We start from the raw sequence: 18208 nt of genomic DNA on the forward strand, positions 1-18208 counted from the left end.
AATCAGCATCTTGATATGCCACACCTGTGAGGTGGATGGATTATCTCTGCAAATGAGAAGTGCTCACTAACACAGATTTAGACAATATTTGAGAGAAATAGGCCTTTTGTGTACAGACAGGAAGAGTGTTTAAGAAACATGTTTTTAATAAAAGTGATTATTTTTGAAATTCTGTGATTAGTGATATATACATTTTCTTTAATTAATTAAATTAATGCATTTTGCATGCATACATTATTATTGTTTTGGTTAAATTCAACCTGCTGGTGTATAATATAACTGCTAATATAACTCTGGAGATGTATAATCACAAATATATTGACTATCATACAATTTTTGAAACAGTGGTTCCAAATTAATGATAGCTGAAAAAAATCTGTATAAATTATGACTGATTAACATATTTTATTTAATTTTTTATGATGGAATTTTGTGCAATGTACAATTTCCAGCCCCATGTTACACCACTTAGATCTTTATATGAGACTGTAAAGCTTTGAGGATCAGCATATTTATTGGTGTATTTAAAAGTATTTTGTATTGTAAAAAGTTTGTTGAGAGCTATAATTTTGAGTGTCTTAATCTCCCCAAGGAAACTCTTTCTGTAGAGAGAAAATGAAAATTACAGCATGGAAAAGTTTTCCTCAAAATGAACAAACTGTGATTCTAAATAGGAGGATTGAAGTGCCCTGGGATACATTTATATCATTCTCCTTTTCTCTTTTCAGATGACTTGAGTCGTGAAGCCTCTGGATCATTTCTGGATGTGGCCACTTCACCCTCCTCAAACCATTTGTTGGGTGGCTTCCTTATGACAGACAGGAATCCTGCCTCCATAATCCAATCAGATTCAACAGGATTGTCAAAGGGAACCAGAGAACAACCAGCATTTTCCTCCATACTTGCATTACTTGCTAGCACAGCCCAAAAGCCTCCCGAACACCCATTGAAAATTGTTGTGCGTGACAACAAAACAAACCAATGGCTTTCAAACGGGTCTTTGGAGAGAGTGGAGTCTTCATTCACTCCATTTTCTGTGCTGGTCAGCAATCAATCCTCCGGCTCAGGTTTGTTTCCCTGCATGCTGCTTGAGATTAATTCTCAAAACCTGCCATTACTATATCCTACACTTAATGTAGCTGTCACTGGGGTTACACGGACTAGTCAATCAGGGATTCATTTCCCAAAAGCATTGTTAGCCACTTATGGTTGCAGGTTTCGTTGTTACCATAGTTCAACGATTCAGTGTTTCCGGAAACCATAGCCCCAACGAACATTCACAAAAAGCTACTGCACGATTAATCGCAATTTACATGTAATCGCACTTAAATCGAGATGCTTATCGCGATTTTGAAATCGCAAAGGCTGCGATTCTCTTTTACGTGCAGCTCGTCATTGATATACGGCCCTGTAAACGCTGCTCCATCTGAAAGCACTGTGAGTTGAGTCACTTATAACATGCATTTGAAAAAGCAACACGCGTCAAACATCTTTCCAAACATGAGAAGCATTTATGAACCTCTTGTCCAACAAAAGACAACATTTAATAACATGCATTTACTCCAAACTCACTTCATAACGACAGATGAGCATAATTTGTGATATGATGTGGCTTCTTACACATAATAAGGCAGTCGTGTATTTATAAGTCATGTTTAATCAATCAAAGCATTTCAATCTTCTCTTTATTCAGCTACAGCGATAGGGATTTCCTGGAATGATGATGCGCGTTATTCTACTTCTGCGCAGGGCTTATTTATCATGTCTGCGTGAGAGCGCCCTCTGGCGTTCAAATGGAGCAGCATTTACTACCGGTCAGCCGCACTGCAGTGAAAAGCTGCGCATAAAATATTTTATATATATATATAAAATCAAAATATAAATGAAAGTCAAAAGCACATTTTTAGTCATACCTGGAGGTTATATGGGCCATTCTATAGAATTGGTTCAAAGTTAGAGTTGGAAACATCTTGGAAAGAAAATTGTCTTTTTCCATAAATGTCTTTATAAAGTATTATTTTTTAAAGTAGGCCAATACATTTTATCATACATATTTCAAAGTTAAGGATTCATTATTTTGATATAGCTTGCATTGGAACAAACACTATAACAGTTGACTAGTTTATTTTTGACAAAACATACTATATATTTAACATATAAGCAGAAAATGTCTAACAAAAGCTTGTTTGATGTCTATTTTATAGTAAAAACGTTATAATCTATCCAAAACTAGTCAACGAAATATTGTCTTTTATTTCGTCTGTAATAGTGCGCATCTGTGGATTCGTTCATTCACACACAGACAGTCGATTCATATTTAAACAGTCTTTTTGGTTTTACAGATTCTATTCTATATCGTGATTAGAACAAATCTCAGTAGGCTAACAATATAGTTTGGATGTGTTCATGTAAAATAATGTAGGAGCGACAGTGAATGAATGCACAGATGCGATGCACATAGTAACATCGCGCGCGCATCTGTGCCATTCATTCATTCATTCACACACAGACACGCAATTCATATTTAAACAGTCTTTGTGCGGTTTACAGACACTGTTCAATAACGCGATTAGAACAAAGCACTTAAGAATAAATTACTTACTACATCAGCTGAATCCGTGCTCAAACTACCAGCACTTCTGAGGTAACTTTTCCAGGATTATTACGATAGTATTATTCCTTACAGCGCAGCAAGACGAGGTAAAGTACAAGATTCTTATTAAACTGGATGTTTTATCCAGCTGATGTGGGCGTTGGCATGGCTTGCCTCAACATTTGCGTTTGAATAGTCTCAGTGGGCGTGGTCACATTAAGCTATAATTAGCTGAAAGGAAAAAGACTGACATCTCTCTCTTTTCATACAGATTACATAAACTGAGTATATTTGTTTTTTATATAAATTACTTCATTTAAAAGAAGAGAATGTCAGCTTCATAAAGAGAAATCGCTTGTGTCTCTGTGACAAGTATTGACTGAGTTACAGTTCATTTTTCGGACGCGTTTCAGAATGGACTTCACTCGCAGAGAGGCAAAACGCGCATCATGTTTATTTTTCTTTATTTGACAAAAAGCACAACACTTTGTTTTTATTGTGAGTATCCACAAAAAAAGACACTTAACAGGATCGAATGATGTATAACACTTATATGTAAGATCAAAATCAGCAGAGTATTTTGAGTCTCTTTTGCACTTATAAGAAAAAAAGTGAGCTGGTATCGCCGGCGATATCGCAGTAGCAGTATTAACATTAAGTGACATGGCATCTGACGCACAGAAGCCAATGGCACATGTCACTATGCGTATTGGCACATCCGGTCTTCACTGGCATGTACCAGTGGATAGTGGCATTTGTCACTGACATTATCGCGACACACTGACAGGACACCTGACTGACACCGAGTCGCGGAACATGTCACCGTGTGTTGTGACACCTCCAGTAGTGACTGACAGATTAATCGAGCACCTATCCTGACGTAATTGTGACACAACATCCTAAATAAATAGCCTAATTTTGTGATATTTTAAATATCAATTAAACGCATTAAAGTCAGTAATATTTTTTCAAACGTGTTATTTGAGTCACGTCTGTATTTGATTGGTATGTGCCACTGAATGTTTTGTAATACCAGTGCTACTTTGTTGTTTATCTCGCAGTCACAAACTGCCCATTCTAGGAAAGACACGAAATAAATCTATCATGGGTCACTACGAATAACGTATTAACAGTCGCGTCCGTTACTGTAAACCTTTATTTTTGCGTGATGCTGCACGGACGCACGCCAGTAGGTGTCAGTATGACACTGGCCAGTGAGTGTAACACTGGCCAGCGCAAGATTCTCATCTGTGGCTTTAATATTTCAAAAATAATTGTATCGAATTATGTATAATAGCTAATGTTGTACACATTAACTCAGCGATGTAATAAATCATATGTTTAACAGCATAAAGCGAATTGTTATGCAAGTGACACATGACGGAATGCATTGGCACATCACACGTTTTAGTGACACATGCCAATATCCACTGGCACATGCCAGTTGGCCTGTGTCACTAAAACTGACATATTATGTTGTGGCACCTCCAGTAGTGACACCTGCAGATGTCTGCCTATAATGTAGATTATGTGCACATAGTTAATTTGTACAACAAAAATGGATTTTATTTATTAAATAGTTCCATAAAATTATTTTTGAAATATTAAAGGTACCGAGGAAGGTCCTGCGTGACCGAAACGTTTGTTGAATATTTAAAATGCACTGAGCATTTATTTGCACTTGTATAAATAAAGAAGATTGCTAGTACCTCTGTATGTAATCCTTTTCAGATACATAGCCTAACAGATTATTCTTAATAATTGATTTTTTTACACTTTTTGGAAGGACTTGAAATATTAAAGCCACAGAATATTGCGCTGGCCAGTGTTACACTCACTTATACTGACACCTACTGGCGTGCGTCCGTGCAGCATCACGCAAAAATAAAGGTTTACAGTAACGGACGCGACTGTTAATACGTTATTTGTAGTGACCCATGATAGATTTATTTCGTGTCTTTCCTAGAATGGGCAGTTTGTGACTGTGAGATAAACAACAAAGTAGCACTGGTATTACAAAACATTCAGTGGCACATACCAATCAAATACAGACGTGATTCAAATAACACGTTTGAAAAAATATTACTGACTTTAATGCGTTTAATTGATATTTAAAATATCACAAAATTAGGCTATTTATTTAGGATGTTGTGTCACAATTACGTCAGGATAGGTGCTCGATTAATCTGTCAGTCACTACTGGAGGTGTCACAACACACGGTGACATGTTCCATGTCCGCGACTCGGTGTCAGTAAGGTGTCATGTCAGTGTGTCGCGATAATGTCAGTGACACATGCCACTATCCACTGGCACATGCCAGTGAAGACCGGATGTGCCAATACGCATAGTGACATGTGCCATTGGCTTCTGTACGTCAGATGCCATGTCACTTAAAGGGTTAGTTCACCCAAAAATTAAAATTATGTCATTAATGTCTCACCCTCATGTCGTCCCAAGCCCGTAAGACCTCTGTTCATCTTCGGAACACAGTTTAAGACATTTAAGATTTAGTCCGAGAGCTTTCTGTCCCTCCATTGAAAATGTATGTACGTTATACTGTCCTTGTCCAGAAAGGAAATAAAGACATCATCAAAGTAGTCCATGTGACACCAGTGGGTTAGTTAGAATGTTTTGAAGCATCGAAAATACATTTTGGTCCAAAAATAACAAAAACTACGACGTTATTCAGCATTGCATTGTCTTCCGGTTCTGTTGTCAATCCGCGTTCAGTGATGCTGATGACGATCAGGTGCGGGTTCAGGTGCGGAAAGAGAAAATCATATTTTTGGGTGGGTTACGGGTGGATGATTTATTTTTAACGGTGGATTCGGGTGATGTTAGAGCTGATCCATGCATCTCTAATCACTACATATAGAGCAACTAGTCCAAGTACGGGCTGACCTAAAAAGGGCATACATCATTAAGTACTGGGCCTGGCATCGAATTCCTCTGCGAATTCGACTGCCGCAGATTGCTGAAGGGTAAAGCACATCCAGGGTTCTTTAGGGAACTCATGTGGACAAAAAAAGTGCACGTTATCACCTCAAAGAGGGGAAAGGCGCTGTGTGGAAGCGGTACACCCAGCCAGTTGCCCACAGCTTACCTGCTCGTACCTGACAAAACTGGCTCAACCCGGAGATTGCAAAATCTTGCAAAGGTATTAGGTGTCACCCAGCCTGCCACTTTGCAGATGTCTTTTGCAGATGTCTTCTAAAGCCCAGGAGGGCGCAACACTCCTCATAGAGTGTGCTTGTACTCCAAAAGGGCACCGCACACCCTGTGCCTGGTATGCCAAGGCAATGGAATCCACAAACCAGCGGACCAAACTCTATTTGGAAACAGCTTTCTCCTTCTGCTGTCCCCCAAAACAGACAAAGAGCTGCTCAGAGCTTCTAAAACTCTCCAAGTAAACACGCAGGGCGTGTACTGGACACAGCAAAGTTAAATACCCTGAATAATCAAATATCTAAATTAACACATGACCAATATTTATGGTTCATTCCTAATTAAAAACACAGTCTAAATTGAGATAAATTAAGCACAGAGCTAAAGTAAAATTGAAACTAAATTCTAATAAATTAAGTGAATTTCAGGAGTGCTTAAAGGTCCAAACACGCATTATATCTTCGCTCATAGGATTTTGCCGTTGGGCCAACGGGTGGTCCTTACACCTGCCACGAGGTAATAGTCCAGTCATTTTTAGCCAAAATAAGGGTCAACCTTGAACAAATTGCAACAGAAGCAAACTCAACTGATTTTGTATCCTCAATATGTCCTGAGTAAGGAAAAAAAAGCCCCGAAGAATCCCATTAGGGGAAAGTTTAGAAAAATACCCAAATATATCCCATTCATACGCCTATTCATTCTTTTTCTCACGTGAAAAGGGTCAAAATTTTAACCTTTAGATATCATCATGAAAATCACTGAGTTGATTACTTACATCAAGACAAACAAAAAATGTATTACAAGTTTTTTGCAATTGTTTGTTAACATGGACAAATGGTGCATAATCTAATTACACATGTGCTAATTTGCATAAATACCCAAACAGATCTAAACATTGGGTATAGCAGGTGAAAATGTCTTGTATAATTTTGTTGACATATAACAGTAAACTATTTAATATTAAGGTCTGAATGGAACCCATTTAGGCTACCCATGACCATTAATGCAGGAAGAGGTACTTTAGAAACCAGCCTTTATTAATTATTATGGCAGAGATGGGGTTTGGGGCTGGGTCAGTGGGACTGGGTCAGTGGGACTGTTTCTGGGGGATGAGTCTGAGGGAAGAACAGGAGACGTGGGTAAGGAGAATACAGAAGACAAAAGGTAAGTGAAATAAAGTGTCTGGATCAAAAAATCTAATTACGTACTCAATGCCCAAACCCCATCTCTGCAATAATAATTAATAAAGGCTGGTTTCTGGTACTTCTTCCTGTATTAATGTTCATGGGTAGCCTAAATGGGTTCCATTCAGACCTTAACATTAAGTCTTTTACTGTTATATGTCAACAAGATAAAAAAAAAAAACATTTTCACCTGCTATACCCAATGTTTAGATTTGTTTGGGTAATTATGCAAATTAGCTAATACGTAATTATATTATGCACCGTTTGTCCATGTTAACAAACAATTGCAAAAAACTTGTAATACATTTTTTGTTTGTCTTGATGTAAGTAATCAACTCAGTGATTTTCATGATGATATCTAAAGGTTAAAATTTTTACCCTTTTCACGTGAGAAAAAGAATGAATAGGCGTATGAATGGGATATAGTTGGGTCTTTTTATAAACGTTCCCCTAATGGGATTCTTCGGGGCTTTTTTTTTCCTTACTCAGGACATATTGAGGATACAAAATCAGTTGAGTTTGCTTCTGTTGCAATTTGTTCAACCTTTTTTCATAAAATGACTGGACTATAAAGAAGATGCCATTGAACCTGGACGGGCGCCGTAAGCTGAATCGTATAGCTGAGTCTTACTGTCCTGTAGTGCTGCCACTAACGACTAATTTTCCAACGACTAATCTTTCGACAAATTTTTCGATTAGTCGACTAATTTAAACGACTAATTTAAAATACATATATATATATATATATTGTTTGTCATTTCGTTGTGTCCATTTTATTTTGAACACAACTGAAGGGCCAAAATATAAAATGTCACCTGTTGAAAAACATTATATATTAACAATCTAAGCATAAGTATCTGCATTTCCACTAGGCTATACCATATTAGTCAGAGTCCTAATCTAATCCTCTATTAACAAACATGTATGTATTCATTACTTTAATTAGCTCTTTGTTCTGCCTTAAATGAATACATTATTAGCTTACTGTACATTTTTATATGTACATTTCTGAAATGCATAACTGATAACATCACTCTTAATTGTAGACTAAAGTAGACGCAATGCATGTATTTTCTGTAAAGCTGCTTTGAAACAATATGTATTGTGAAAAGCGCTATACAAATAAATTGGAATTTAATTGAAAGAGTCTGGACTAGCCTACTACGCTTAGCTCTGCCTAATAATGAATCGCGCTGAAAGCAGGCAGGCATCCAGCTATGCGGCTCACGTTTACAATTGCGTGCATGACGGGCCCGTGCCGCGGTGCGAATGTGAAAGCAACACGACTCGGGTGCGCACTTGTTCAGGAAGTAAAGTGACCTGCACATGCGTTTTAGCTGATTATGATGTATTTAGTTAAATAAAACACATGTAACGGATGATAGTGTTGATGATTTACCTTGGATACGAGCGAGAGTGAGTCTGCAGTGTATTCGCGCATAGCGCGTGGAATCAGGGCAACAAATTTGGAAATCCACTGTCTCCTCAAAGGAGTCCGTTTGCAAGTAGCAGAAGGCAATGCGACACACGCACCTGTGTTGTTCACTCAGCTGCGCATAATAGCACAGAATTAATAAAAAAAAATATATATATTGATTGACCCGCGTTCTGTTTTCTGTCATGCACGTTTGCGATGGCGTGAGATGCACGCAAACGCACCAGGGTTCGGTTGAATTAAGTTGAGTGTGAAACCAAAGCTGCGGGGGCGCCGGGAACAATCGCGCTAAAAAATCGACAAAAAAAATTGCCGTCGACTAATTTGCATGGTCGATTACATCGACTAAGTCGACTAATCGCGGCAGCACTACTGTCCTGATGAGCCAGTGCGACGGATCAGGGAGCACTAGCCAGGGCTCCAAACTGTACATTTTTGACATACCTGCTTTAGGGAACTGAAGCGGAGCATTGACAGCCATGTCGGGAAGCTGTGCATCGTGATCCTGTGGCTGTGGGTGTACAGGAACACCTACCATGCTCTGTAAACCCCAACCGGAACCAGCTGGTGAGGGGTGAAAAAGCTGCGTGTCCTTGGAATGTGCCACACTCACCTGTGCAGGACTTTGTGTGTGTCACGGCCGGACATAGGGAGGCGACAATCTCGCGTCCAACATGTTCGGGCTACAGACTGTGCAACTCAGGGATTGAGGAAGCTACTCTATATTTGAACATTTGGGCACTGCTGCCACTTGGGTGAGTGGCCAAACAAAAAGAAAAGGAAACAGTCGCAGACTTATGCCCTCGGTGACGAGCAGATGAAAAACTCAGTCTGTTGCTTGACTGCAGAGAACTGCTGGGCAAAGTCCTTGACAGTGTTACTGAATAGGCCACCTTGCGAGATGGGGGTATCAAGAAAGCAGACTTTGTCAACCTCCCTCATCTCTGGACCACCATGGTGGACATCGCCTGGCCGAGAGCCCACGCCGTAACTTTCGGTTTGCCGAGCATAGTTCTGTTCCTGGCTCAGAACTACCCTCGTTCAGGTTTTTAGAGCTTTTGCCTGATGGACCTGCAGGATGCCCATAGCATGCAGGGCGAATGTGGCCTGTCCAGCAGCACTGTAAGCCTTCACCGTTAGAGACAAAGTGAACATACAGGCCCTGGATGGGAGTCTGGGACGATTGTGCTGTTTTACGGGCATAAATGTGCCACATTTGCATGCTCCATCTGTGTAACCTCTGTATACCCCCTGGCTGCCCCACCGTTGAGGGTAGTGAGGGTGGAAGAGCTCATGAAGCGGGCCCTGGCAGTAAAATGTGCCTTTCATGACTCCGCAAGCTCTTCATTCTCTTCTGGAAAGAAGGGCACTGGTGTGGGGTGCGACTGTGAGTCGTGCCCCGAACCCAGATACCAATAATCCAGCTGATAACGCCCGGGACTGGGCCGGAGGATTACACTGCAGGCCGATGCTCTAGGCGGCCGGTGCAAGCATGGTTGCTAACTCTGCATCAAACTGAGCTACCACATTCGACCGTGGAAGTCCAGTGGAGTCTTCAGTGGGGTCTTCAGCGTCGGAATGCATAAACCTGCCCCGTCAATACCGCAATTGACAGTTCATCCTCTTCTCAAGCTCAAAATGAAAAATTTAGTTCGCCCTGAGATGAACTGCTAACCCATACGAGAACTCGACTGGGTGCAAATGCGTGACAAGGAATAGGAGGTCCGTGAGGATTGACACGGCAAAAAGGCTCCAATTGTTGCCCTTATATTGCCCTCAGCGATTGCTGCCGCACCCTTGTGCATAGCAGAAGGACCGGGACGGAGAGCAAGTTGAGGTGAATCTCTCTCTAGCCAGAAAAGGTTGCGTCCAAAATGTTGCCATGATCATGTTCTCGCAGTGAGAACACTGAACCATTCTTGAACAAATCTGCTCTTTTTGAGAAATCTGCTCTTTTATTGGTGAAGTGCCCTGGGGAGCTCTCTGCACTTAACTGTGCCTTAGAGAGGGGAGAGAGACCGCTGAAATGCGATTTGTACACCAGTTTCGGCAGAAGATTTCCTTGTGTAGAGCAAGGTTATTTTCGTAAACGAAAACTGAAACTAAGACTAAAACTATTGGTCAAAAAACATTTTCGTAAACTGAAATAAAATACAAAATTCATAATAAATGAAAAACTAAAACGAAACGAAACTAACAACAGTTACTGAAAAACTAACTGAAATAAAATAATAATGAGAAAAAATAAATAATCGTTTTCGTAATTAATAAGCTCTTTACTTTGGCGGAAAATCTGACCTGGCTGTTTAGGGAAATGCCTGGCGCTTCACCCGTGTGAAGTTGCTGAGGCGATTAACCGCGTGTCGTGACGTGCTCAATGAAGGACCGTAACGTAGAACACATCGTAGAACACATCGGCTGTTCATAAAGGATGCGTTTGTGGCAGTGGAATGGGAAATAACACAAGGTAATGAGACGCAATTTGAACTTCTTTTAACTTGAGCGCAGCGTTTTTAGAATGCCGTTTGCAATGCGCGGGTGCAACAGCAAACAAGTCCGTCAAGCACAAAAAACCTTTAATGTACTTCTGTATGTTTGAGATATCATGTTTTCATTAAAGTTGACAATGTAGGGATTCTAGGAAATACCAGGACACGACACACCAACAAGCACGCGCATACACACACACACAGAGACAGTCTGGTCCACTATATTTGTGGGGACTCTCCATAGACGTAATGGTTTTTTTATACTGTACAAACAGTATATTCTGTCTCCTTACACTAACCCGACCCATCACACACACACTACACAGACCCCTAAACTTACCCATCTCACACACAACTTTCTCCATTTTTACATAAAAAAAAAACTCATTCTGTATGATTTATAAGCTTGTGTACCTATAGGTCCCAAAGTGACACGAGTCCCCATGCGTCTGTGTGCATTCAGGTTTAAGCAGAGGCGGACAGAGTACAGAGCTTTGTTACTTGAGTAAAAGTACAGATACCCCTTGCTAAATTTTACTCAAGTACAAGTAAAAGTACTACATTCAGATGTCTACTTAAGTAAAAGTACTAAAGTACTTGTTTTTAAAAGTACTTGAGTATCAAGAGTACAAGAGTAGATTTTCTAAATATTGCATTACTAATCTACTGCCACAGTGCTTACATTTATGCACAGAAACGTCCTACATGGAGTTATGAAAAATGTTAATGTTAATACCTTGGAGAATGTAAAAGGAATTGAAAGTAAAATCAAGTCATTTTCATCTTTTTACCATGTTGCTTTATTTAATTAAATTAAATTTTTGGGGGGTCCCATCTTTAAATGCGGGGACAACACACACACACAATCACACACACACACACACCACATGTAAGGGTGGCGCTGCCAATAAAGCACCTAAAAGCTGTCACAAAGAACCGGCAAAAGGAATGATTATGAATATGTAAAATATGGCAAGGACATATTTTAATTGTTTATTAATAAACACTTGTTAATAAACAAGTGTTTTCTTTGTCAGTGTCGGCTAGATGAAGTTGACGATGCTGACTCGCGATCTTCAGTAGTGAACGCGCCAGAGAGAAATGCACATTTCATACGGATTACATAAGCAGAGTGCAGTCTGTAGTCTGTTTTCTTTCGTTTTGAATTTTTCTGTTTAAAAGTAGACATGTCTGTGAGAGGCAAGTAGGCTACCTTATACACTGTGTTTCGGTTCATTTATGAGACGAGATCCAGTTCACGTGCCGGCACCTCCGTTTCTTATCTATCGTCTGCTATTTACTTCTTATTTATTAAACCCAGGCAATTGGTTGATGAAACATTGATTCAAATTAAGATACAATTAATGCAAAACAAAATTCAGGTTAAAGAAAGGTTTTGTGTTTTCTGTTTGATGTCTCTGTGAAAGTTTTAAAGCATTTTTTATGCCGCTTTCAGAGCGCTCACGTCCGTAACGGAGAACACGTCCATAACATTGTTTTTTCCTCATGAATGCAAACCCGAAAAATCAAATAAAACAAAATTAATATTTTATGTACTGTGGAGACTGAGCACCAACCCTTCTTCATTCGCTGGGTAGTAGCCTACTTTGGTTTGCGCAGTGTAATTCACATAATCAGTAAAAATATATTTTGCCTCCTAAAGTTTTTTTTTTAAGAAATAAGAAATCCCTCGTGGCTATGCCACTGCCACATTTGAACCTGACTGTGTTAAACACACCACATACTCAAGAACATCAAACCAAATGCTTGGCTTACATTAATGTGTAATATAAAATCTGACCATGGAGTTGACTTTGGCGGAAAACTGAAAGTGATTGCTGATAGGCTGTCTCAATCAGTGGCGCCTGCACAATCCAATCACGTTTGAGAGGGAAACAACAAATTGAGGGTTTCCGAGATTTTTCTTTACTTTTTTTTTTTTTTACTCAGGTACTCACGGTTATGGATAGAAATGTATTGGAGTAAAGAGTACAATATTTGCCTCTCAAATGTACTTGAGTAAAGTCATGAGTACTCCCCAAAAATGATACTCGAGTAAAGTACAGATCCCTCAAAATTGTACTTAAGTACTGTACTCAAGTAAATGTACTCCGTTACTGTCCGGCTCTGGGTTTAAGTCCCCACCAGGATATAAAGACATAGTGACAGTGCACACTCACACACTGCATAGATACTTATTATTTAATTACACTGGCTTCACAGCAGGTTGTGTTGGCTGTAGTCAATTAATTGAGCTGTTTTTTTGTTATGTTCCAGTGGCCACTCTGCTACATGTACAGCTGAAAAAAAGTAAACTATGTTTAACAAGATTTAATCTTTAATATGAATTAGTTTGTCTGAATTTTTCATTTTTTTTTTCTTGTCTACTTTTAAGTTATATTTATTTGGTGCTTTGTTCAATCTCAAACCATTATTTTATTTGTATTATTAAGATGTCTACTCTGCACAAGAGTTAACTGTAATCTGGGCAAACATTAAACTTTGCTGAAATTAATCGTCTCGCTTTGGTCTACACTGGAAGTGTTCTGTTAGCTCTGCTAAACTATAATTACTAAAACTAAAACTGAAACTAAATAAAATAAAAACTAAATAGAAATGTGTTTGCAAAATAAAAACTAAACTAAAACTAACAATACCATTAATGAAACTAACTAAAACTAAACTTAAATTTAAAGCAAAATTGAAAACGATATTAAATAAAAACTAATTTAAAAAAGCAAAACTATAATAACCTTGGTGTAGAGGTGAATGGAATGAGTGATGGTTGTAAACACATGCACTCAGCTCCGAAGAACAAATCTGAATGAGTGGCAATTCTCATTGGCCTTTTCTCAAAGTATCAGAGGTGTCTGGGGCTCCCTATTGCGACCCCTAGTGTCACTACATCAACACTTGTCGAAGTGAGTGACAAATAGGGAACTAGGGTCTCCCATACCCCCCTTTTACAACACACTGCTCGAGAAAGTGACAACATAAAAAAAAATAAAAAATCTGGAACACAGCATTTAATGTCTTATACATCTGGTCAAGCTACAGTATGACATATCCGTCTTCCAGCAGTTTACTTCAGTGTTCTGAAGCAGTTGCAGGTTTTCTTCAGGTATTCGACCTGAAGCATGCATTCTCAACCTGAAGCACATTATTGATGCATTTGCTGTAAATTACTTATTTAGTGACCAAAACAAAGCTACCTGGAAATGCACTTAGAGAATAGAGACAAATGCTGGCTCAAATGTTCAAAATGTACAGGCTGCCAGGACCACCGAGAGAAAGGGGGGTCATTGAACACTCTGGATATTTATACTGCTTTTTATATCAAATACCAGACCAGAGACAGTTCACTTTATGCTAATGACTAGGCACTTTGATCAGACTGAGTAACTCTTCAAAATACCTCTCAGAAGAGTTATGTTAAGTCTCTCATTTTAGTAGATGACAGAGAGGCAGACAGGGCTATATGATTCCATGACAGCATTGATATAGACTATAAATATGTAAATTGTTAAATTTAGTTTTTAGCAATGAACATGTTTGCTTGTTTATTCTAAGATGAATATGTCTTTGACTGATGTTAATACTGTAAATGCAGCATTAGGTATTTTGAAGTGACACTGAACACTTTGAAAAAAAGTCCCATGAAGCCATAGTTTACAGTAATTTTATAACAGCTAAGGGGGTTTTAGGTGCTCTGCTCTGTGTCGTGCCTAACAACACCTCCTAAAATCACTGTAAACACAAGTTCTTGGGGCTTATTGCTTTATTTAACAATTTAAGTGATACTTTTCAACCATATTAATCACATGAAATTAATATTCTATGTACCTAAAAGGATTCAAAAGGATTTGTAATTTGCTCATACATATAATTCTTATGTTTTAGATACAGTCAATGCATTAGATATATTTCAGTGTCTATGTAAACGAATGAAAATGTATAGTACTTGTCAAACGTTTGAAATAATTTGGAATAATTGAAATACAGTCTCTTATACTTACCAAGGCTGCATTTACAGTATTTGATTGAAAATACAGTATAAACAGCAATTTTGTGAAATATTATTACAATTTAAAATAACTGTTTTCTATTTTAATATATTTTGAAATGTAATGGCCTGTGATAGCAAAGTTGAATTTTCAGCAGCCATTACTCCAGTCTTCAGTGTCATATGAACTTTTTTCATCATTCTAAAATGCTGATTTGATGCTCAGCATTGTGAGCATAAGATATTGCTTTCAAAAACATGAAAAAAAATCTGGATTTCACATAAAATACCTATGATTACTAATGCTTATTAAATGAACGTCCTTATTACATTTTATACACTTCGTAACCATCATTGTTACCATAATTCTCACCATCATCGCCATCATCATCTCAATCATTGTGGCCATCAACAGAATCATTACTTCACATTCACCATCTACATTGATCTCTACAGTCACCTTCTCACCTCCCTCACCTAAAATATTTTGTTGTTTCAGTGTGGATATCTGAGCTGGTGGAACCTGTGGCCACATCCATAGTTGCAGACCCTCACCATAAAGCCAGTGATTCTAGCAGATACCCATCTGAGCAGGAAAACACAGCTCCACCCAGTAGACCTTCAGCTACAGCTGTGGACACACAACAAGAACGGCCAGACATTACAACTACTATCATATCGAAACCTACTACATTTACCAGCAATACTGTTACCACAACCAGCATCCCTTTTACGACAACCACAGATCAGATTAGCACTACCAAGTCATCGGCTGCTAAACGACACCCTAAAACACCTAGGACCACAATTAGAACAACAACTATTCTCCCAGAATCTCCAAAGACAACACCTAGATTCCCATCTGCTTCCACCTCAAAGAGTGCTAAATTGGACCCTTCAAAAAGCACTTTAGGTCCTCCAAGAGCTGCTGCTACTGAGGGCACACTTCTGGGATGTAACATCACGGACAAGATGTGGATAAAAACAGGTGTGATTGCTCAGAAGTCACTTAAAAATTTAAAACACTTTATTTACACTTTAATGACACTTTGTTCCAATGGACCACTTTAGACATTATACTAACCATTAGTAATTTTGCAACTACATCTAAACTAGCAGTCATTCAAATATTAGAAGACTTTCTGTTTAATATCTGCTAAAGCTTTATTTTCATGGTCCCCCAACAGACATTCTACTGACAATAAGTAAGTTTGCAAATATATGTCTGCTTATTCTACTTACCTGAACCCTAAAAGCTAACCCTAACCTAACAGTCAACTACAGTCAACTACAGTCTACTAATACTCAATACTTTTCTCAAATTATATTTATGGTTTGGTTCAAACCCTAAATTTTGATTTTATATTAATCAAAAATATTTATTTCCTAAAAGTGAAAATCATTCATACAAAAAGTTTTTTTTTCAGTGTATAGTCGAGACCAGTTCCTTCGGGTCAAGACCGAGACCAGAAGTCAAATCCTCGTCCATATACTCCCAAGTTCATGACAAGACCAAGCGATGAAAATATTGTCTTGGACTTGGATTGAGTCCGGTCCAGTACCACAACATTTAGTGTTATTTGCTACTGCTGCCGTCATTCATGCTTAACATATACCTTGAATAAATCTTCTGTACATGTAAAGTCCTACTCTCAGTTAATGAATAATAATGAATAATGAATACTATTTGATATCATAACAGTTCATGTAGGAGATTCTGAATTACAATGTCGTACTACTCGATAATACACTTGTAGAGCATATTTCCATGGTCTTGGTCTTATTATGGATTCGGGAACATTTGCTAGTCTCATCCATTTCCCTCTGTTCAATTGCCTTAGTTGATAAATACAATACAGTATATATCTTATTGATATTAATTTATGAAGAGTAACAATAGTTTAGTTTTGGCGAAAACTAAAGGCTACCATGGTAAATTTTTGACAAAGTTCCTTCCTGATTAAATGGTTTCTGTTGATTAGATTAGAAACATAAAATAAACGTACTTATATATACTATAACTCTTTATTTTTCTGTCTATGACAGTGTTGTCCGTACAGTTACGAAGGAGTCGTCTAGACAGTATTTTGAAGCAGAATCTCCCTCGAGGGTTTACTCAAGCTCTGAAGAAGGCCTTGAACGACAGCACGGTTCAGGCTAAGGTTTGCAATTCAAGAATATTTAACAAAATCAACATTTACAGTTTGTTCTGCATCCAATATGCACCAACATAAATGACATTCTGCTTTAAGCAATGTTTGCTGTCTTGCTATAACTTCCATCAGAACTAGCTACTGAATTGAACCATGCTAGATCAGGCTGATTTATGCTTGTTTACCATTGGTTGGTAAAACTGTTGAAATCATGATTTTTTCTAGTGAAGCTGTCCTTTCTTTGGGAAATCTGCACCCAAAGCAAAGCATATTCTCCATTATTTTGTCTTTGTATGTTTTTGTTGCCCATGTCTGCATCTTTTATTTTAATCAAGGAGATCTATAAAACCTTCTTAGATTGTGCATTAGAACTGTGCATTAGATTTTCCATTCTCATTAACAGTTGCTGGCACATGATAAAATACATGGTTATGTCTAAATAATGGTGTATTTATGGCATGCTAACTAGCCAAACATGACTGACCTTCTTTTAATTGAACCAGACAAAAAATAAAAATAAACTATTTGTTTTTATCTCTGTCACCTTTTGTTTTTGGATTAAGTATTTGAACTTTCTTTTTTGAAAACCTGCTCTCCTTGAAATATATAACAAAGAAGTGAAATATAAAACACATAAGTGAATAAAATAGGAACTTGATTTGCTAAAGGAATTAGGTAATACAGGTAACAAACCAAATTCGACCACAGAATCTGTGCTAAACTTTAATATGCACCGTAACTCCCGATCATACAGGCTGGTTCTGACTATAGGGTGTGGAGGATGTAGCAGAAAATTCAAAGTTATTAAGCAAATCAAAGAGTGAATTGCTCACCCACTGCTTTTACCCTTAGAAAAAATAAGTACACTTAAAGTTCAAGTATATTTTACTTTATGTAGTAAGTAAACTAATATCAATGTACTAGCCTACTTGTAAGTATACTGTTTCAATACTACTTGGGACTAAATTGGCCCATTTTTTAGTGTATAAAAGTATACTTGTTTAACAGTAGTAAACTGAGTACACAACTAGTTTACAACTAAGATTTTCGTGTGTACTGCAACTAAACTACAAGTAAACTTACTAGTCAAATACTTGTAGCACATTTTTTTGTAGATTATGAAAGTACACTTTGAAGTACACTCAGTAAATGCTAAATATACTTGCAGCCAGACTAATTTAGTAT

General features: G+C 38.1%; 1 protein-coding gene across 1 annotated transcript in view; it reads left to right on the forward strand.

Annotated features, from left to right (window-relative positions):
- Nucleotides 1-18208, forward strand: part of kiaa1549lb (KIAA1549-like b) — a 221877-nt gene that overhangs the window by 49055 nt on the left and 154614 nt on the right. Inside the window, exons 2-4 of the mRNA XM_056267890.1 lie at nucleotides 729-1067; nucleotides 15370-15858; nucleotides 16917-17032. Of these exons, the coding sequence (XP_056123865.1) occupies nucleotides 729-1067; nucleotides 15370-15858; nucleotides 16917-17032 (944 nt within the window). The remainder of the gene's footprint in view (nucleotides 1-728; nucleotides 1068-15369; nucleotides 15859-16916; nucleotides 17033-18208) is intronic.

This window comes from Rhinichthys klamathensis, unplaced genomic scaffold (genome assembly GCF_029890125.1).
Source record: "Rhinichthys klamathensis goyatoka isolate OS25496 unplaced genomic scaffold, OSU_Roscu_1.1 h1tg000265l_1, whole genome shotgun sequence".
In the NCBI taxonomy this organism is placed as follows: Eukaryota; Metazoa; Chordata; class Actinopteri; order Cypriniformes; family Leuciscidae; genus Rhinichthys; species Rhinichthys klamathensis.